Here is a 17146-nt window from a genome sequence, read left to right as displayed (position 1 = left end):
CTTTTCCAGACATAGCTATTTGATGTATCCAGGCAAAACACATCTTCTTTTGCTTGCTATTCATTAGTGTCCATCAAAATATAGTTTTTTTATATTAAAAAATAAGAATGTGCTGAGATGGAATGCCAGAAACAGGCCGTTTTCCTTGGTAATGGACAAATGGCATCAATGGGACTTTCCAGGGGTGAACTCCATGTCTTTCAGAAGCTAAATGATTCATCTGACAAGATAATGAATTGGTTGCTTTTTTCAGGGAAGATTTGCAAATAATTTCTTTTCCCTGGTTAGACAATTTAGAAAATGTTGTGAAAGGATATAAAAAGAAAGAATAAAGAAAGAAAGCTGGTTTAATACAAATGGATTCCAGTCAGAACTGTGGACATGTAATACTTGGATATCTTGAAAAATATCTCCTTCTGGGCTGACATGTATTTGTGATAAATATTATTACTGTGGCTATAAAATTAGTTTTAGGCTTTATTTAGAATCTTATTGAAGGCTGGATGAAAAAATCACAGAAGTGATTTTTATTTTAGGAATTTACATCATTATAATAATAATATAAATTTTACTCACCTTTTTGTGTTTATATACATAGGTAAATAGACACAATATCCAAATTTAGCTTAAACATATATCTATACTGTTTTATCCTTACAAAACAATATTTGAGACCCTTGTCATACGGAAACATTACAAAGGCTCTATGTTAAAGAGTTCAGGGCTGGGTTGGGTGATGTCTTTCTTAGTTCAGGCTACTGTAACAAAGTACTATGGACTGGGTGGTGTATAAACAACAGAAACTTATTTCTTGCAGATCTAAAGACTGGAAGTCCAAGAACAGCTTGCTAGAATAGTTGGGTTCTGGTTAGAACTTTCTTCCAGTTTGCAGGCTGGGACATAACTTCTTGCCCTTAGACTCAAACTGAAACACTGGTTCTTCCTGGGTCTTAAGTCTGCCAGCTTTTGGACTGGGACTACACCAGTAGTTCTGGTTCATAAGCCTTCATACTTAGACTGGAACTACACCATTGTCTCTCCTGGTCCTCTAGCTTGCTGACTGAAGATATTGGGACTACTCAGCCTCCATAATCATGTGATCCAATTCCTAATATCTGTTAAATAATATATATACAGACTATGCAGTGTATATAGGTACTATATCTATAGTTAGTTAGTTAGTTAGTTAGTTCTCTTGTTATCCAGCTCTGTGCATCTTCTGAGTGTGACAGAAATTAAGAGTGTAACCAATAATATCAAACTGCACTTCACACACAGAGACAGGGAAATCCATAACATGCATTCTCCTTAATATTTATTGATCAGCCTAGACACACAATCCCTATTCAATCCAGGACCTAAACCAGAAGGTAATGAAACACACTTAGAGTAAAAAATATGCTTTTAAACTTTATTTATTAATAATATAACTTTTTGCAAATTCAAAAAATTGAGGTGGGAATCAGTCACTCACAAGCATGTATTGCCTTCAATCAATCAAATCTTTAGTGTTTTTCTAGGAAAAAAAACTTTTTAAAACCTGGCATTGCTCAAGGTTGAAGTTGTTGATTTTTAATAACTGCAATACCAAAATGATCTTTAATCACTTAAAGTACTGTAAAATAACACTTCCAATTTGAAGTTATTTTATCATTGATATTTCCTAATGATGTATAAAAGCTCTGCTAGTTAGGATTCTAGATATGGTACCATTGATGCCTATGAAATTAAAACAGGAAGGTTTTGGTTAAGTTGTACATGGTACTGGAACATTAGGATTCCTGTAATATTAGTCAAAAGTGACACCAGAACTTCTAGTGACCTTTAAAGTTATTCCTTCAGTGAGGGTGGTTTTCACTCAATCCTGAGGAAAAGTGTGACTGGACATCTCACAATAAAAAGTAAGAGTTTTAAGCTAACTTGGATTTACTCAGTTTGTCAATAATTTTCAAGCTACTTTGCTGCCTAAATTGCAGAAGGAATAATAAATTATTCCAGAGAATAATCAATTCACAAGTACAAGAGACTGAAATAGGAACAATGTGGCTGGAGTAGAGGGATAGGAAAGTAGGGGAAGAGATGAACCAGGCATGGTCTTAGAGGTCATGTCAAGGAGTTTTATGGTTTTGAGATATGCTGATTGACCCAATTTATGGGTAACTGAAAGTTTTCCATTTTCATATCTCAGAAGAGTAAAAGTACAATACTGGCAATGGATTTGGGTTAAAAGGAATATATCCCTAAACACATTAGTTATGGCTTCTACTTCAGTCCTTTGAAAACCTACCTATCACCACTGGTTATTACAAAAAACTAAATATACTAAAAGAAACAGTAGAAGGAGACTGGTTCAGAGGTTAAGCTGTTGATTAAAGTAAGTGTTTGGTGAGAGGGAGGAACAAGTTCCACTCAGGAATTTGAGTCCTGTGCAGTCTAATCTTAGCTGAGCTGACCCTATTACTATAGGCAAACTAATTAACCTCCTTGTGCCTTGGCAGCTTATCTGTAGAGTGAAGATAACAATGACCCACTAAAAGACTACAAATCATTCTGTAAACACCAACGTTATAAAAATAATATAAATAATTACCCCAATTATAAGATTTTAGTCTTTACCCAGAGTTTAAACATCTCTCTGCCTAAATAATATGCCAGGTTTAATTTTTGTCATACAGTGTGTGTGTGTGTGTGTGTGTGTGTGCACGTGGTAGAGTGAACTTGTGTTTAATCTCATCTACAGCGAAATTTGTATTTATTGAAAATGCACTTTCTCTGATGCCTATTGTTCAGTCTGCAACACACTGGGTCCTAGATATCACTGTAACTCTTATTGGCAGCACAAGGTTTAACACAGTGGAAGAGCTGCTGGGACAGAGGTAGGGAGGGGGAGCAGGGGGCAGGAATAGATACTCCTAATTTCTTTTTAAATGACAACTCTTCTTGCCTGTTAAATTAGAAGAGTATGCTTTATTGTTTCATAAGCCTATTGCAATTATATTAACTATAATTAAGCAATTCAAATTGGATCAGCAGGCACATAATAGCATGCCAAGAAGTGGCAAAATGAAGGGGCTCCTAGTTGTGTTTTATTGTGGATTCACTGATTCACATTGAAATTGTCATCTCTTTTGGGATATTTCCAATAATTCTGTAGGAAGTATTTATAAAATTGTATTCCTTCATTGGCATAAAGATTACCTGTTTCTGTAATTATTCTTGGTTATCATGCCACACTTTCTTTAGCTGATAAACGGAAATAATAATCAAACAATAAAATATTTACAAAATGAAATAGTTATTTCTTTGGGAACTCAAAGAAGAATCATACAATCTCTTCAATTCCTTCTTTTTAAAATTCATGCCTAGTAAATATGTAGGCTGTTTCCATGATGATATTAATGACTCAGTCATGTGACTGCAATGTTTTTGTTGGTGTGATTTGGCCTATAGCCACATGGTTGCCTAGGAATCCTCTGGTTAGTGGCCAGGACTAGCTAGTAAGGGACAATGAACTAGACAGAAACAATCTTTTAGTTTTAACCAGTTCCCCTGTGTTATGTGACTATTGTTGCCCTGGCCTTTGCTCAGCTAAAGTGGGGAACAGGTGTTTGAATTTTTCAGTGAAGGGTGAGCAATATCTCTAACAGGTATTATGTATTTTATTGACTTCTTACCTGACTAGACCTTCTTTCCCAGTTTCCATTTCCTTTTGCTCTGGCATCATTCCCTTTGATTCTGTTGGATTTTGATGGTCAGGGGTTGTGGTCAGATCTTTGAGTGAATTTTTCTCAGAGATTTTATCTATGGAAAGGAAACAACATATAGACAGAAGAATATATGCCACTGTTGATAAATTATATTGGACAGTGTAAGTTACAGGGATGTTTTTTTCTCCAAAACAGTCTTAGGAATGCCTCCCCTAGGATTCCTGCTAAACAAAGTAGGATCTTATGCAGGAGAAGTTAGCTTGTAGACACGTTCAGGCTGATGAAAAGTATATTTAAGTTGTATTATGAAACAAAAAGTTCATAGTATATTACTTTTTGAAACTAGCAAAGCTGAGATTAGTAAGGAGTAATCCATTCAAAAGGTATTTCGGTTCTGCTAAAGTATTATTCATAATTTGTGGCTGAAATTGAAGCCTCATAAAATTCAGAAAAATAAAATAGACAGAAGTGATGTCACTGACATTATTTCAGAATTTTGCATTCTAACTTTTTTTAATTAAATAAAATCTTTGTTTTTGGTTTGATCATCTTTAGTTATGGTATCTTTTTCTGAATAAGCAGTGCAAACTAATATGTACTAGCTTCATTTTCAGTCCAAAAATTAAAAATTTCCCTTCAAGCTTATAAAAACAATTTACAATTAATATAGTTTAAATTTTAGTGTACCAAGAGAATAATCAATTCATTGATAAATATGTGGATTATAGAGAAAATTTAAGTAAATTGCTTAATGTAAAAAGAAAATATAGAAGGAGCAAAGAAATAGAATGAACACAATTCAATGGTTATTCATTGTCCACAGTTTCTAACTTATTTTTAAATGGATGTACTGTGCTTAGAAAATTTGAATCAATGCCCAAATGATAACTCTTATTTTTTTTGTAATAAATTATAATTGAAAAAACTTAAGCCAATCCAGTATTGAAAATCTGAATTCACAAAAATGATAAATCATGGGGCGATCATTTACTTTCACAAAAGCTCTTATCATACAAGCCCTTTAATATGAAAATTCCTGTGATCTGCCTAAAACCTGCCAATATATGAAATTTTTCAGGAACATGTTTTCGGAATAAAGGCAATCAAAAAATTGACTCAGTACTTAGAGTTTTGAAAGGTTTATGACTAAGAAAGCTTAAACCCCTGGATTTCCCCAAACAGATTTCTTCATTATGTATCTCCTACCTGCATTTATTTTGGAATTCTAGTAATTTTGGCTAGAAGATGGAAACCACAGCATAATGTTTAAATGAAAACCCTCTGAATTCCTGACTTTACTTAGGGTACAAAGGATCGTTACTATAATCATGTCCTTGGAGTCTCTGTCTAAAGACTATATTCCAGATGAAATGTTTCCACGTGTATGGAATCTTACTGAGAGTGCAGGATAGGGTCCTTTTTATACAAGCACATGTGGTACACTAGTGAGCTTATCAGTATTGAACAGATTTCAGAGTTAAAAAAAATTGCACTTTCAATATGTCATTTTGTACTAAGAGGCTTTTGGTAGAAATAAGAGAGAAAGATCTATTTTCCCTATGTATTTGGGTCAAGCCATATTTTCCCATTTCTCTTTATCCAACCAAAATATAAATCATTTTTCAGATCTCTAACATTATGCTACATATTTCTGCCTAGGAAAATGACAGCAAAATCTTTTTCCTATATCCACAAACACTTGGGTTAATTATGGTAAGATATTTGAGAGCAAAGTTCTTAACCTCTGGCCACAGAGATCTAGTGAACTCATGGATTGGAACTTTTGAGACTCTGTGTTACCTATGCAAATTTTACATGGAGAGCATTTAAGATTAACATGAGCTCTTCCAAGAAGTCTGGGCCAAAAAAAGAGTTATGAACCATTGTGTCCATATATTTTTCTGGGAGTGCCCACATCCCTGCCCCCAAATTAGGAGTGAAAATAGAGCATGAAATGTGAGTAAAATAATCATAAAAACCCCTCCTGAATATATAACAAGTAGAATATGTAAAACAGTCTTTCTTAAGGGGCTTTTATTGACTATTTCTTAGAAAGGCATGTGAATATAAGCTGCATCACATACTTCCATCAGTCATTCAGGTTACAGCATATGCATTACATTTACACTATTACTTTTCTGCTAGCACCAATTAATGACTGACTGTTCTGCAACAGTTCTTTTCTCCTCTTCTGATAAGGAATTTTTGTTTATCATAATAACATTTGGATTAAAGTAACCCTAAGTAGATCGTTGTACCTTACCAGGTCTCCTCTAGACATTACCAACCCCTTCTAAAATGACGCTGCCTCTAATACAAGTGTAGGTTATTCAGAAATTTATTACAACATAATTTGCTTTGTGGATAAGCATTTTAATTACAAAATAAGTCCTTAATCACAGTTTGTCGACGAAGATGAGAAACCAGTTATTGCCCGTTCTTGGATTCAAAGCAGAACAACTTTAAACATACTCATGAGGACTTAAAACAAAAGAATCCCTGTCAACTATACTCAGTGTGGGTGTCTTTTTATCCATGCAGCATGTTATTTGTTTGTGGGAACAGATGGCCAGATTGCTCGCATCATCCTCATCATGGAAGAAATCTAAAATACACGGCAAATCTTGCTCTGGCATCTGGGTGAAGTTTTGTCAACCTCACATTGTAGTTTTACCCAGCTTCACACATGGAAAGCAGGATCCCCTCGTTTGTAGCTGCCCAAATGAATAGTGTAAGTCTTTCTGCCAACTGTGCTCTGAAATTGCCAGATCTCATCAGTACACTTGGTCAAGTTCTGCCCTGGAATGTGTGCCCATGGCAGATAGTAAAATCTGGAGTCAAAGTGTTCTGATATGGTTGCTTTTATTGAATGTGCAAGAATGAGTAGAGTTTGCCCTCCACACACCTGGCTGATTTTGTCTTCGGCCTGGCAGCATCTCACACTGGGCCTCTGTAATACACTTCTAAACTGCTTTGTCCCCTTGTAGTAGCACATTGTGGAGAGCATTGTGGAGAGCTGTGCAGGTGTGAAACAGCTGCTTCTGTCTTCAAGTGAGGAAATAAGTGATGCAGAAAGCCATTAACCTTACACATTTCATCAGTGGCACTAAATAATTGCTGGAAAAGGAGGAATCCAAAGAAAGAAACTGATTTGGGAATAAGGTTGTGAATTAGACAGGTGTTGATTCAATTGTTTTTTTTTTTTTTTATGGATGTAAAAAGGGGAAGACTTGAAAATGCTCTCATTGGTTGGAATATTTGATGTGGGTGAGATATCACTTGGTTGAATTTCTAACTCTTATAACACCAAATACATTGTGAGTTCTATCTCAAAAACAAATTTCCTTTCATTGGACACCAACAATATCTGAGTAATTAGATGGAAGGTGAATTAACAAAAACTCAAGCCTGAGTACCTTGATTAGATGCATAAATGATACTATCAATTTCATCTTAATGAATGAACGTTTGGAATAAAATAATAACACAGTTTTAAGAAATGTATAATTAATGATTATCTTCTGGTATCTAAGATGGTATTTTTGACTCAGCTTGTGTTTTATAGTTGCCAGAATATATAGTGCTCTTAGAATAATTTTAATTACAACATGTTGATCATACTTGAAATTTTATTATATCTTTGTGGATTGTCAAATGACATGGAGGAAGCTGATAAACATTATTGCAATGAGTATAGAATAGAACCTGAATGAGAGTCCTAAAATGTAACAGATTTGAAAAATGTAATACTTTACCTTAGAAATGTTGAAGAAATCTATAAAAAATCCAGAGGCGAAGGAGTCAGAGTAACTGAGTTCTGGAAACCATCTCATATGAAGAATTGTGGAGAAACTTTGGGTCTAAAATAGCTAAAGACTAACTAATGACTTAGCAGTTATTTCAAATTCTTTGAAGGGCTGCTGTATAGAAAAGACTTATTTAGTGTATACCAGAAGGCAGAAGAAATATCCATCATTGGGATTTCCAAAACAAATAAAATCCCAAACATTCTAACAATTAAACTTGTCTAATAGTGAAACATATGGCTTTGTGAGGCAATGAAAGCCCTGTTGCTGGAGGTATACGGGCAGAAGCTGGAGCCCATATGAAGGACCCAGATGGGGTCCTTGCATTGGGTCAGAGGTTAGAAGTCTTCTAGTCAGCCTTAATGTGCCAAAAAGTCCTGAAAGGATTTTTATATTTAGGCAGTTTTTTTTAACTTTAAGATACATCATCACAAGTGAATAAATGAACAAATCAACAAACAAAAAAGAATACAGATCCATCTAAGGTAGCTTTGGTACTGTGTCAGGATGAGAGATCCTGTCCTCTCTCAATGTCATGCTTTGTTTCAGGGACTTTTGTACTGGGATTAATTCATCTAGAAAATACATTTTATGTGCAGGTTTAAGGAATGTGGTGAGTTACCGGTGCCGGGTACGAAACACAGAGCTGTAATCCTTACATCACTAATTCTCTGGGTGACTCTGGATAAGTTACTTTTCTATAACAGTTTCGTCATCCATAAAATGAGAAATACTTTTGTCATGGGGATTTCTGTGAGGATTAGATAAAGACTCCATTCAAGAAAAATGCAGTATAAACACAAAGTGTTCCACCGGCTTGACTAGGGTAAATTATCTTCTTTAAAAAAAAATATTAACTATTTCAGGTATGCATAACATTGATATATATGAGGCATGCTGAAGCTTTTATTTACTTAAGAGTGTTTCAGGAATCAGGAAAGCAGAATTAGCTATATTCTTTAGCACAGAAAAAAGCTAAAAACATAGTTTGATTTAACTGAATTATACAAATATATTTAAATCATGCAAACTATAAAATATATGGTATTTTATTAAAAAAAATTCATCCCATCCACATTGGTTAGTGTCTCTTAAGTTTTTAGCTTATTAATCAGGTGGAAACTAAGGAATTTTATCAGAGTTTGGCCTTCTATTTGATATTTAAAACAAAGTATAATTTCTATGCCTAACTTTTCCTTCTAGCTGATCAGCTTCTCGTTACCTCTCCATCTTCAGCAAGGCAGCTCTGTTCTGTATAATACACAGGGATGGTTATTGGTTGTGCACATAGCTGGGCACCTGACCTGAAGAATATGGCCAGATCACAGCTGGCTGGTGATCCTGGTGGTGAACCGGGTGGTTCCCATGGACTCTGCCCAGTGGGAACAATGATTGCTATCTAAATCAGTCAGCCTGCTCTCTCTGGAATTTAGACTGCGAAATGATAGGATGGGAGTAAGAGCAGCCCAAAGTAGATATGCAGAGAGAAATGCAAAGCTTTGTTGACTATGAGTGAAAGGCAGAGAAAGCAATCAGCTCCCAGGGCTGGCTCTGTCCCTTAAATGGTTTTCCAGTTCCAGTTATCCAGAGGTTTCCTTAGCCTTGAGCCCTTGACACTGAAGGTGTCCTGATTATGTCTCTGTGCCTTGCCAAATCAGCACTCATTTCTCATTTCTTTTGTTCATATCAGATATCATTTTGAAGGAATGTTTAAGTTCAATAGCTGTAATTATTTACTATATAAGGTGTTTTTTCCCCTTTTTCTTTTGGATGAAGCAGAAAAACATGCTTTAATAGTTTTTGAAAAGTTTCTCTCATTTTGTTGTCATTGTTTCTATATTCCTACCTTATCCTTTGTCTGATGAATAGTGTTGACAGTTACAGAAAGTGAACTATACTACTTAAATTAACCATAGTACCTCCCATGCATGATAATCAAACTCATTGGTCTTATATTGGGAAGCCTTTATTGATTTAGACATTAAATTTCTGTATATAGTCTGGCTATTTTCCTATTCCATACAAGACAAATTAAATTTGTATAAGTCCTGCCAAGGACTAAAGAGTGGTTTCCTGCTTAAATGAGTAGGGATTTTCCCTCTTTCTTTTTCCTGTAATATTTAGAAAATTAGTATACTTTATGTCTTATAGTAGTTTTAAGTTCTAGAGTAGTTTTTAGCCTTCCTTATTTCTGTCCAAACTGAGTTGGCTGAGATGCAGGCTAGGTCAGTTTGGATAGTGGTGGGAGACTGGCAAGGCCTGGGACACCTCTGAAGACCTAAAAATGTGTTAGACTTGGAACCTAGGTCTTGGTTATAGATAGCTATTTGGCACAGGAGGCCCAGGGAGGACATGACATTTGCAGTTGGTTTGCAACACAAACCTGGGATGGAGGGCAAAAAGGAAGAGAAAGGGAAGAGGAAGAGGATAAATAAAAACATTGCTGGATTCAGAATCTTGTCCAGGTTGTCATTGTTCATAGGCATGAGCAACATAGAGTACCTACCATGTGGTTGGTTAGAGGTCACAAAATGATCACATTTTGTTTTTTAAAAATGTTTTATTTATTTTTGACAGAGAGAGAGAGGACCTGAGTAGGGGAGGGGCAGAGAGAGAGGGAGACACAGAATTTGAAGCAGGCTCCAGGCTCTGAGTTGTCAGCACAGAGCCCAGCACAGAGCCCAGCACTCAGGAACTATGAGATCATGACCTGAACTGAAGTCTGACACCTAACCAACTGAGCCACACAGGAGCCCCAAGATTTCAGTTTTTATTTCAATGATTTAAAAAGAGAATATTTAAACATTTTAAAAAGTTGACATTTAAAAATTGAGAGAATTAAAATTAAAATTAAAATTTGTATTTACAGTCTCTCTAGACTGAAGATGGACTATCTGGCAGCACTTGCCTCTCATCTCCACATGACAGTGACTGGTTGGAGCTGAGTGGCCTCTGGCCTCTTTAGACAGGGCATGCATGATCCTCATTTATGCTACCTGACCCCCATCAACATTGGAATTTATCAATCTCAATGCTAAATGCTTTATATATATTAACAAGTTTAATCTGTATCTACAACTTAGAAGATTAATGACAGTATTATCCTTATTTTGTACATGAGCAAACTGATACTGAGAGATGTCAACTAACTTGACTAAAGCCAGACAAAGTTATTAAGTAGTAGAGTTACAATTTGAATTGAGACATGCCAAACTCCAAAGCAGTGCTCTTTATAGTATAATATACTGCCAATATACTGAATTTATATTATTGATTAGAGCAAAACTCAATTTCTTGTTTCTTTTTTTGTTACTTAAGTAGGGAGTATTTTAAAGTCATACACATTAGTTTTCTATTGTTGTAGGAAACAAGCTTAAATGCCTAGAATAACACAGGTTTTTTTCTTTCCTAGCCTGTAGAGGTTGCCTGTGTTCCTTGGTTTGTGGTCCCTTCTTCCATTTTCAGATTGCATCAATGTGACCTCTGCTTCTATCATCCCATCTTCTTTTATCTTTGACCCTTCTGCCTTCTTCTTATGAGAATCCCTTAATTACATTGAGGCCTTCTGGATAATCTTCCCATCCCAAGATCCTTAACTTAGTAACATCAGCATTTTGTTCCCCTTCATGTAAAAATTCATAGTTTTTAGGGAGCAGGGTGTGGATGTTTTTGAGAGGCCATTATTCAACCCACCATACCATACTAGCTACCCATGGGCACCTAACTTTGATCTATTTCCACACAAAGTCACCTTATATCATGATAAACTATTAGGGAAGTCATTTAAATATCCTCTACTGTTAGCAAAACATTTTTTACAGAAGGATTTAATGTACAATAAGTGAAGTGGAAGCCTATGAAAGATGATTGTAATCAAAAGAGAACCTTAGAAAGTTATCTTTATTTGAATCCAAAATGTATTACATTCTTCATTTCCATGGCAGATAAAAATTAAACCATGCTTTGCAGAAGATAAGAGTTCTATAATCAGAAATCAACATCTGCAGATATTGTGACATTGCACCTGCATGTTTTGAAGGGAAGAATATAAAAATACCAAGCACATATAAGAGGCTATCTTTAAACACTAATAATTTTGCTTTTTCAAAACAAAATATCTTAAATATAACTGCTTTTCCTATTAAAGCCTTTGAAGACATGCTAAGTCTGCAAATTTAAATGAAACTATTTTTTTCCTTTCCACTCAAACAGCTTCTATGTTAAATGAAACTTCCACAAGAGTTTTTATTACCAGCTATGAAAAATTAAGCTTACAAATATACTTTGAAAAAAGTATAACAAGAGTAGGACAAAACTTGTCATCCCAAAGATGTGATCCTTGGTTTCGTACCATTAAGGTTTCGTACCATAAGGTTTTTATGAGGTGCCTGGGTAGCTCAGTTGGTTAAGTGTCCGATTTTGGTTCATGTCATGAGCTCATGGTTCGTGAGTTCGAGCCCCACTCTCTCTCTCTCAAAATAAATAAACTTAAAAAAAAAGAGAAAAAATACTTTAAAAAAGGTTGTATTTTTATGTCAGAAGAACTGCAAATTGGAAACTATCACTATTATAAAATGACTCATAGTAAAACAGAATGGCAGCAGAACATACAGGTGTATATGTCCAGTGGTTACTTAGAAAATATTGCAAAAGGGAGGACACTTGTTGGGATGAACACTGGGTGTTATATGTAAGTGATGAATCACTAAATTCTATTCCTGAAATCATTATTACACTATATGTTAACTAGCTGGGATTCAAATTAAAAGAATAAAAAAATTATTAAAAAATGAATCTTTCTGGCGGAATATACCTGAAAAGAAGAGACAAAAAAAGAAAATATTGGACAGGGTCTTAAAAAAGGAATTGGGTCTGCTATGGAATCACTGATATAGAAATGAGTTATGGTAACCTTAGGAGTAGATGAGATTTCTAATGGAGAGAATTTAAAGAAAGAAGAGCAGAGAGAGGTATGAGTGTTGAACCTTTAAATATGTACAATCCACATCTATTTTATCATTTTATAACCCTTACTTACAATTATATTGTTCATTATATGCATATGTTAACACAGACTTGGCCATATTGTTCACCGCTACATTTCTAGCCCATAGACCTGGCACATAGCAGGTAATAAAAAAGCATCTATTGAATAAGTGACTGAAGGAAGAAATTATGTTTTTATAAACACTCAGATCTTTAAAGTGTCTCAAGTGTGATTTACCCTAGATGATTTACCTAGTCAAGGTCAAGTGTTTCATCAGGTAACACATTTCAGAGAGATATGCATTTTATTTTTTCCTACAGATTTGAGTTCTGACCTTGTATTTTGGTGTCTGACTCTTCAAATGTGACTGGAGTCATCTTGGTTTGGAGAGATTTCTTTTCATTTTTGTTTTGTCCCTTTGAGAAACAAAGATTGTACACAATTAATTTACACAAAAAATAAAGTTAAATGTAAAATACAATATGGAGTTTTTCATTCAATGAGCAAGCCAATCATTAAAGCTTATCATTTGTTTATGATGTACTACAAATGATAATTCTTTCACTTAAATGGATATTCTCGGCTCTACTATTGAATAATCAGCTTTGACTTTCACAGCTTGTTGGCCTTAGGCACTCTCTTTTTGTCACTGTGGTTGCTACATCTACCTGGCACATGTTCCTCCCAATTCCAGTCCTCATTCCCCACAGTTCTAGTGTTGGTCCTGGTCTAGGTCTTTTGTAGTAGAACTTAAAGTGATAGAAAAAAGTAGTCTAGTTTCTTAATTCAGAGCTCTCTTCTCTTTGTGATTTCATTTGCCTCTACCTTGTCATTTGAGAATCTAAGCTTTCCTTTGAAATGTAGGTATGTCTCACTGGATGTGGCCAGTGTGTGTCTGAGGATGGTCCTATGGGAACAAAGTGAAACAAGATATAACGTTAGAACACAGAAATGTTGGCTCCCAAGCTATTTACAGAGTGGTAGGGGAAACATACACACACAAATGTAAGTGCAAGGAAATGTTATAAGTAATGAATGTCTGTAGAGGATAGAGATAGGGCATAAATGTGGGATGGTCAATTCTACTGCAGTAGAAGGAAAGGGAGGAGACTATCAAAAAGGAAGTAACTCTGAATTTTACAAATCAAGATGAATTTTTTTTCCAGATGAACAAGGCATGGAAAATATTCCAGGTAGTGGATACCTGTTCAGCAAAAGTCTAAGGTGTGATTGTATACAGGCTGTGGGAAACTAAAGTAGAAGTGGTTGGATGGGAAAGAGTGTGAGAAAGTAAGCCTAGCTAAATAGGCAAGGACAAGGGCCTTGAGAGTCCCGTTAGCCTTGATGTGGAGTTTGACATTATTTAACAGCACTGTATGTCAGAAACATTTTAAGCTGGGAAGTAAATTAATCAGATGCTTTAATTTAAGTGTCACAGTAACCATATGTATTAGGCAAGACAGCTATTATTATTCTTATGTTATTGAGTAGGAAATTGATAAGGTGACTAAAAATGTATGGATCTCTGGATATATTATGAAGTAGTGGTAAAACCTTCTGATTTCAATCAAGTACTTTTACATGTTATGATGCTATTCATAAACATTTTAATCATAGTCTTTTCATGTATACAAGTGTAGATTTATGTGAATGATGTCTTATTCTGTAGCATGAAAGTCTGGATTAGCCTGAATTTGCAGATCTTGATTTATTGGCTATTGACAAATGGAAGTCACCTAAGTTATTTTGGTTTGAGAACTAAGTATTTTTTTTTAAATATTTTTATTTTTATTTTTTGAGAACTCTTTATTTAAAAGAAGAATGTAAATTGATTTTTTATTTCTAAATATCTTCTTATAGGCCTCAAATAATCTATTTGTACTTCAGAACGTTACTATTTAAATGCCATTTTAAAAGGTTATATTCTATGGATAAAAACATGGTTTTAACTTTCTGTCATTTTTAACATTTAGTGTATTTTTTTTTTCAACGTTTATTTATTTTTGCGACAGAGAGAGACAGAGCATGAACAGGGGAGGGGCAGAGAGAGAGGGAGACACAGAATCGGAAACAGGCTCCAGGCTCTGAGCCATCAGCCCAGAGCCCGACGCGGGGCTCGAACTCCCGGACCGCGAGATCGTGACCTGGCTGAAGTCGGACGCTTAACCGACTGCACCACCCAGGCGCCCCAACATTTAGTGTATTTGAAACTGGAGAAGAACTACTGCCTCTGCCAACATGTTATGATCTCTAAAGAGTAGATGCAAATAATTTCCTTAAGTATGACTTTTAAGATATAATGTGATGTCAGCAGACTTCATGATCAACATCCCTAAGTGTTATGTCATGGGAATGTCATGGGATATACACCAGAGTTGTTCTATCTGTGTCTAATCTAAGTACTTCTCCAGTATTACTGTTTCTGAAGGAAAGGCAATTCCTTTAGAGTTTCTGTTCTTTTTGCCTTCTCTCTAACATCCTTTTATCTTGTGAGTAGAATATTTAGAAAGTTGATTAAACTAATATTCATCCTTCATCATTCATACTTCTTATTGATTAGTTGATTCAACTAATATTCATCATTCATTCATACTTCTTCAGAAGCATAGCCTAGATATTTAGCTCTCAGGTGCTGAAGTCAGATGGAACAGGGCTCCAATCCAAGCTTTGCCATTATCAGTTGTGTGCAAGCAGCAAATTGTAACAGGACTCATGGTTATTCTGAAGATTTAATATAATAGTTCTTGGAAGAGGACAGCACCTTGCCTGGTACATAGTAATTATTGTTAGCTATTATGTTCTCCAAGAGAATAATATATTAGTTATTTTTATGTGTTCTATGGAAAAAAGAATCATGATAGACAAAGGTTAAATATCATTGTAGTGATTTTCCTAGGGAGAAACACAACAAGACTACCTGAAGGAAAGTACCCAGCTCAACATTTGTGATATTCCACGAGCTTTCAAACATATAAATAATTTTAAAAGTGTGGAATTATTTATTTTAACATAAGAATTAGAAAGAAGTCAAGGGCACTCTCATGAAGCAATGCTAAGCACATCCTCCTTCATATCTGTTCTCCATTGCAAACATAGCCAATGTTAATCAGAAATGAAAGGCAAATTTTCCAGGGCCAATGCTAAGTCATCTCGGTATTTTCTGTACTCTAGGCTCATTTAAACCTGAATCACTGGACCATGCTATTTGAGTCCCTGAGGTACACTCCTGCTTGTACTTGACATCTTTCATCCAATTCTTTTGATGGGAAAATAATTATTGCTCTAAAAACCTTACATAGCACTTTTAGATAAATTTAGTCAGTAATTTAGGAAAATGGTTCTTTGGACAGTTGTAAGTGAATACTGATTATATAATTATCCCTTTGGACTTTATTGTGTCATATAAGCATAAATTACTCATAATAATGATAATAAAAATTGCCATTTGGTAAGTCCCTACTATGTGCTTTATATACACTGCCTCTAGTTTATACAATAAGGCTACAAAGCATTTTCATTTTACAGGTGTGTAGACCTAGAACTTATGAAAAATATTTCTCTAGAACAGGGTTCCTCCACTTAGGTGGTATTGAAATTCTGAATTGGATAATTCTATGTTGTGAAGGGCTGTCCTGTGGATTCTACAATGTCTAGCAGCATTTTTGGTCTTTACTCCCTAGATGCAAGTACCATCTCTACCCCTGAGATATGACAACCAAAAATAACTCCATACATTGCCAGTTGTCCTGAGCGGCAAAACTGTTTCCTATAAAGAGGTCCTGGTCCAGAGCAATTACTGTTAAATTGTAGTTTACCATGGCCATGATCTTTGACATTCTTTGTTGAAACTAATTCATATAGCCCATTTAATATTTGAGAAATGATTTCATTTGGGATTATGGTAGAAATATAAATCTGCAATGAGAAGTCTTATTTAGCTTTTTCCAACTCCTAATGTAGTCTTCTAAACATTTATCAATCTGTTTTAAAGCAAATATAAATAGTATATATAAAACCCCAAAGAAAAACAAGTGCATGACCCAAATGGTAGAGGTGAAACAGCAAAGCAACCTTACACATCACAGTATATTAAAACACTGGACAAATATCCATCACTAGACAAAAAATGATGACAATCAAGATTGATTTAGGTATGTAAGTAGCATACCTGTCTTGTGGATTGTTGAGGCTGATTGCTTGGATCAGGACCTTGTTTACTCTCATTGTTCTCCTCTTTAGGCTTCACCTTGTTGGATTTTATCATCAGAGATTTAAACATCTTCTCTGAGATGGTTCTGAAAGCTTCTGTTTTTATGACTCTGTCTTGAGGTAGAGAAATGCACTTTGTTTTTCCTTTCATTAGTAGACAAGCCAATTAGTTGTTTAATCGGGATTTTGTTCTGGCTAATTCCTAGAGGCAACTCTGTAGCTAGTAAGGGCTTAAAAGCAGCAAATTATTTCTGCTTGGGTGATCTGAATTCTGTTTATGAACTTCAAAGAGCCAAAATGCCCTTGAGAATAGTTTACAGGTGGAGAAGTAAACAAAATTTCATTGTTGATTTGAATTGTTCAGATGTGATCACATTGCCCATTGTTTTGTTTATTTTCCTTTTCTAATTACCCACCTACCTATCTTCATCCATCTA

The 17146-nt window shown here is 35.0% G+C and overlaps 1 protein-coding gene across 3 annotated transcripts in view; it reads right to left on the bottom strand.

Moving 5' to 3' along the window:
* Nucleotides 1-16847, bottom strand: part of CNGB3 (cyclic nucleotide gated channel subunit beta 3) — a 162017-nt gene extending 145170 nt beyond the window's left edge. For 2 of the 3 annotated variants that reach the window (XM_040487445.1, XM_040487446.1), the window contains exons 1-3: nt 16669-16847; nt 12835-12916; nt 3675-3801 (exon numbers count right to left, since the gene is read on the bottom strand). In XM_040487445.1, the coding sequence (XP_040343379.1) occupies nt 3675-3801; nt 12835-12916; nt 16669-16779 (320 nt within the window). In that variant the 5' untranslated portion in view covers nt 16780-16847. The remainder of the gene's footprint in view (nt 1-3674; nt 3802-12834; nt 12917-16668) is intronic. The other variant, XM_040487447.1, reaches the window with a different exon arrangement.
* Between the last annotated feature and the right edge of the window lie 299 nt (nt 16848-17146).

Source organism: Herpailurus yagouaroundi, unplaced genomic scaffold (genome assembly GCF_014898765.1).
Source record: "Herpailurus yagouaroundi ecotype Mexico unplaced genomic scaffold, PumYag 165, whole genome shotgun sequence".
In the NCBI taxonomy this organism is placed as follows: Eukaryota; Metazoa; Chordata; class Mammalia; order Carnivora; family Felidae; genus Herpailurus; species Herpailurus yagouaroundi.
The sequence above is the reverse complement of the archived record's forward strand: the minus strand, read 5'-3'. Positions and strand labels throughout refer to the sequence as shown.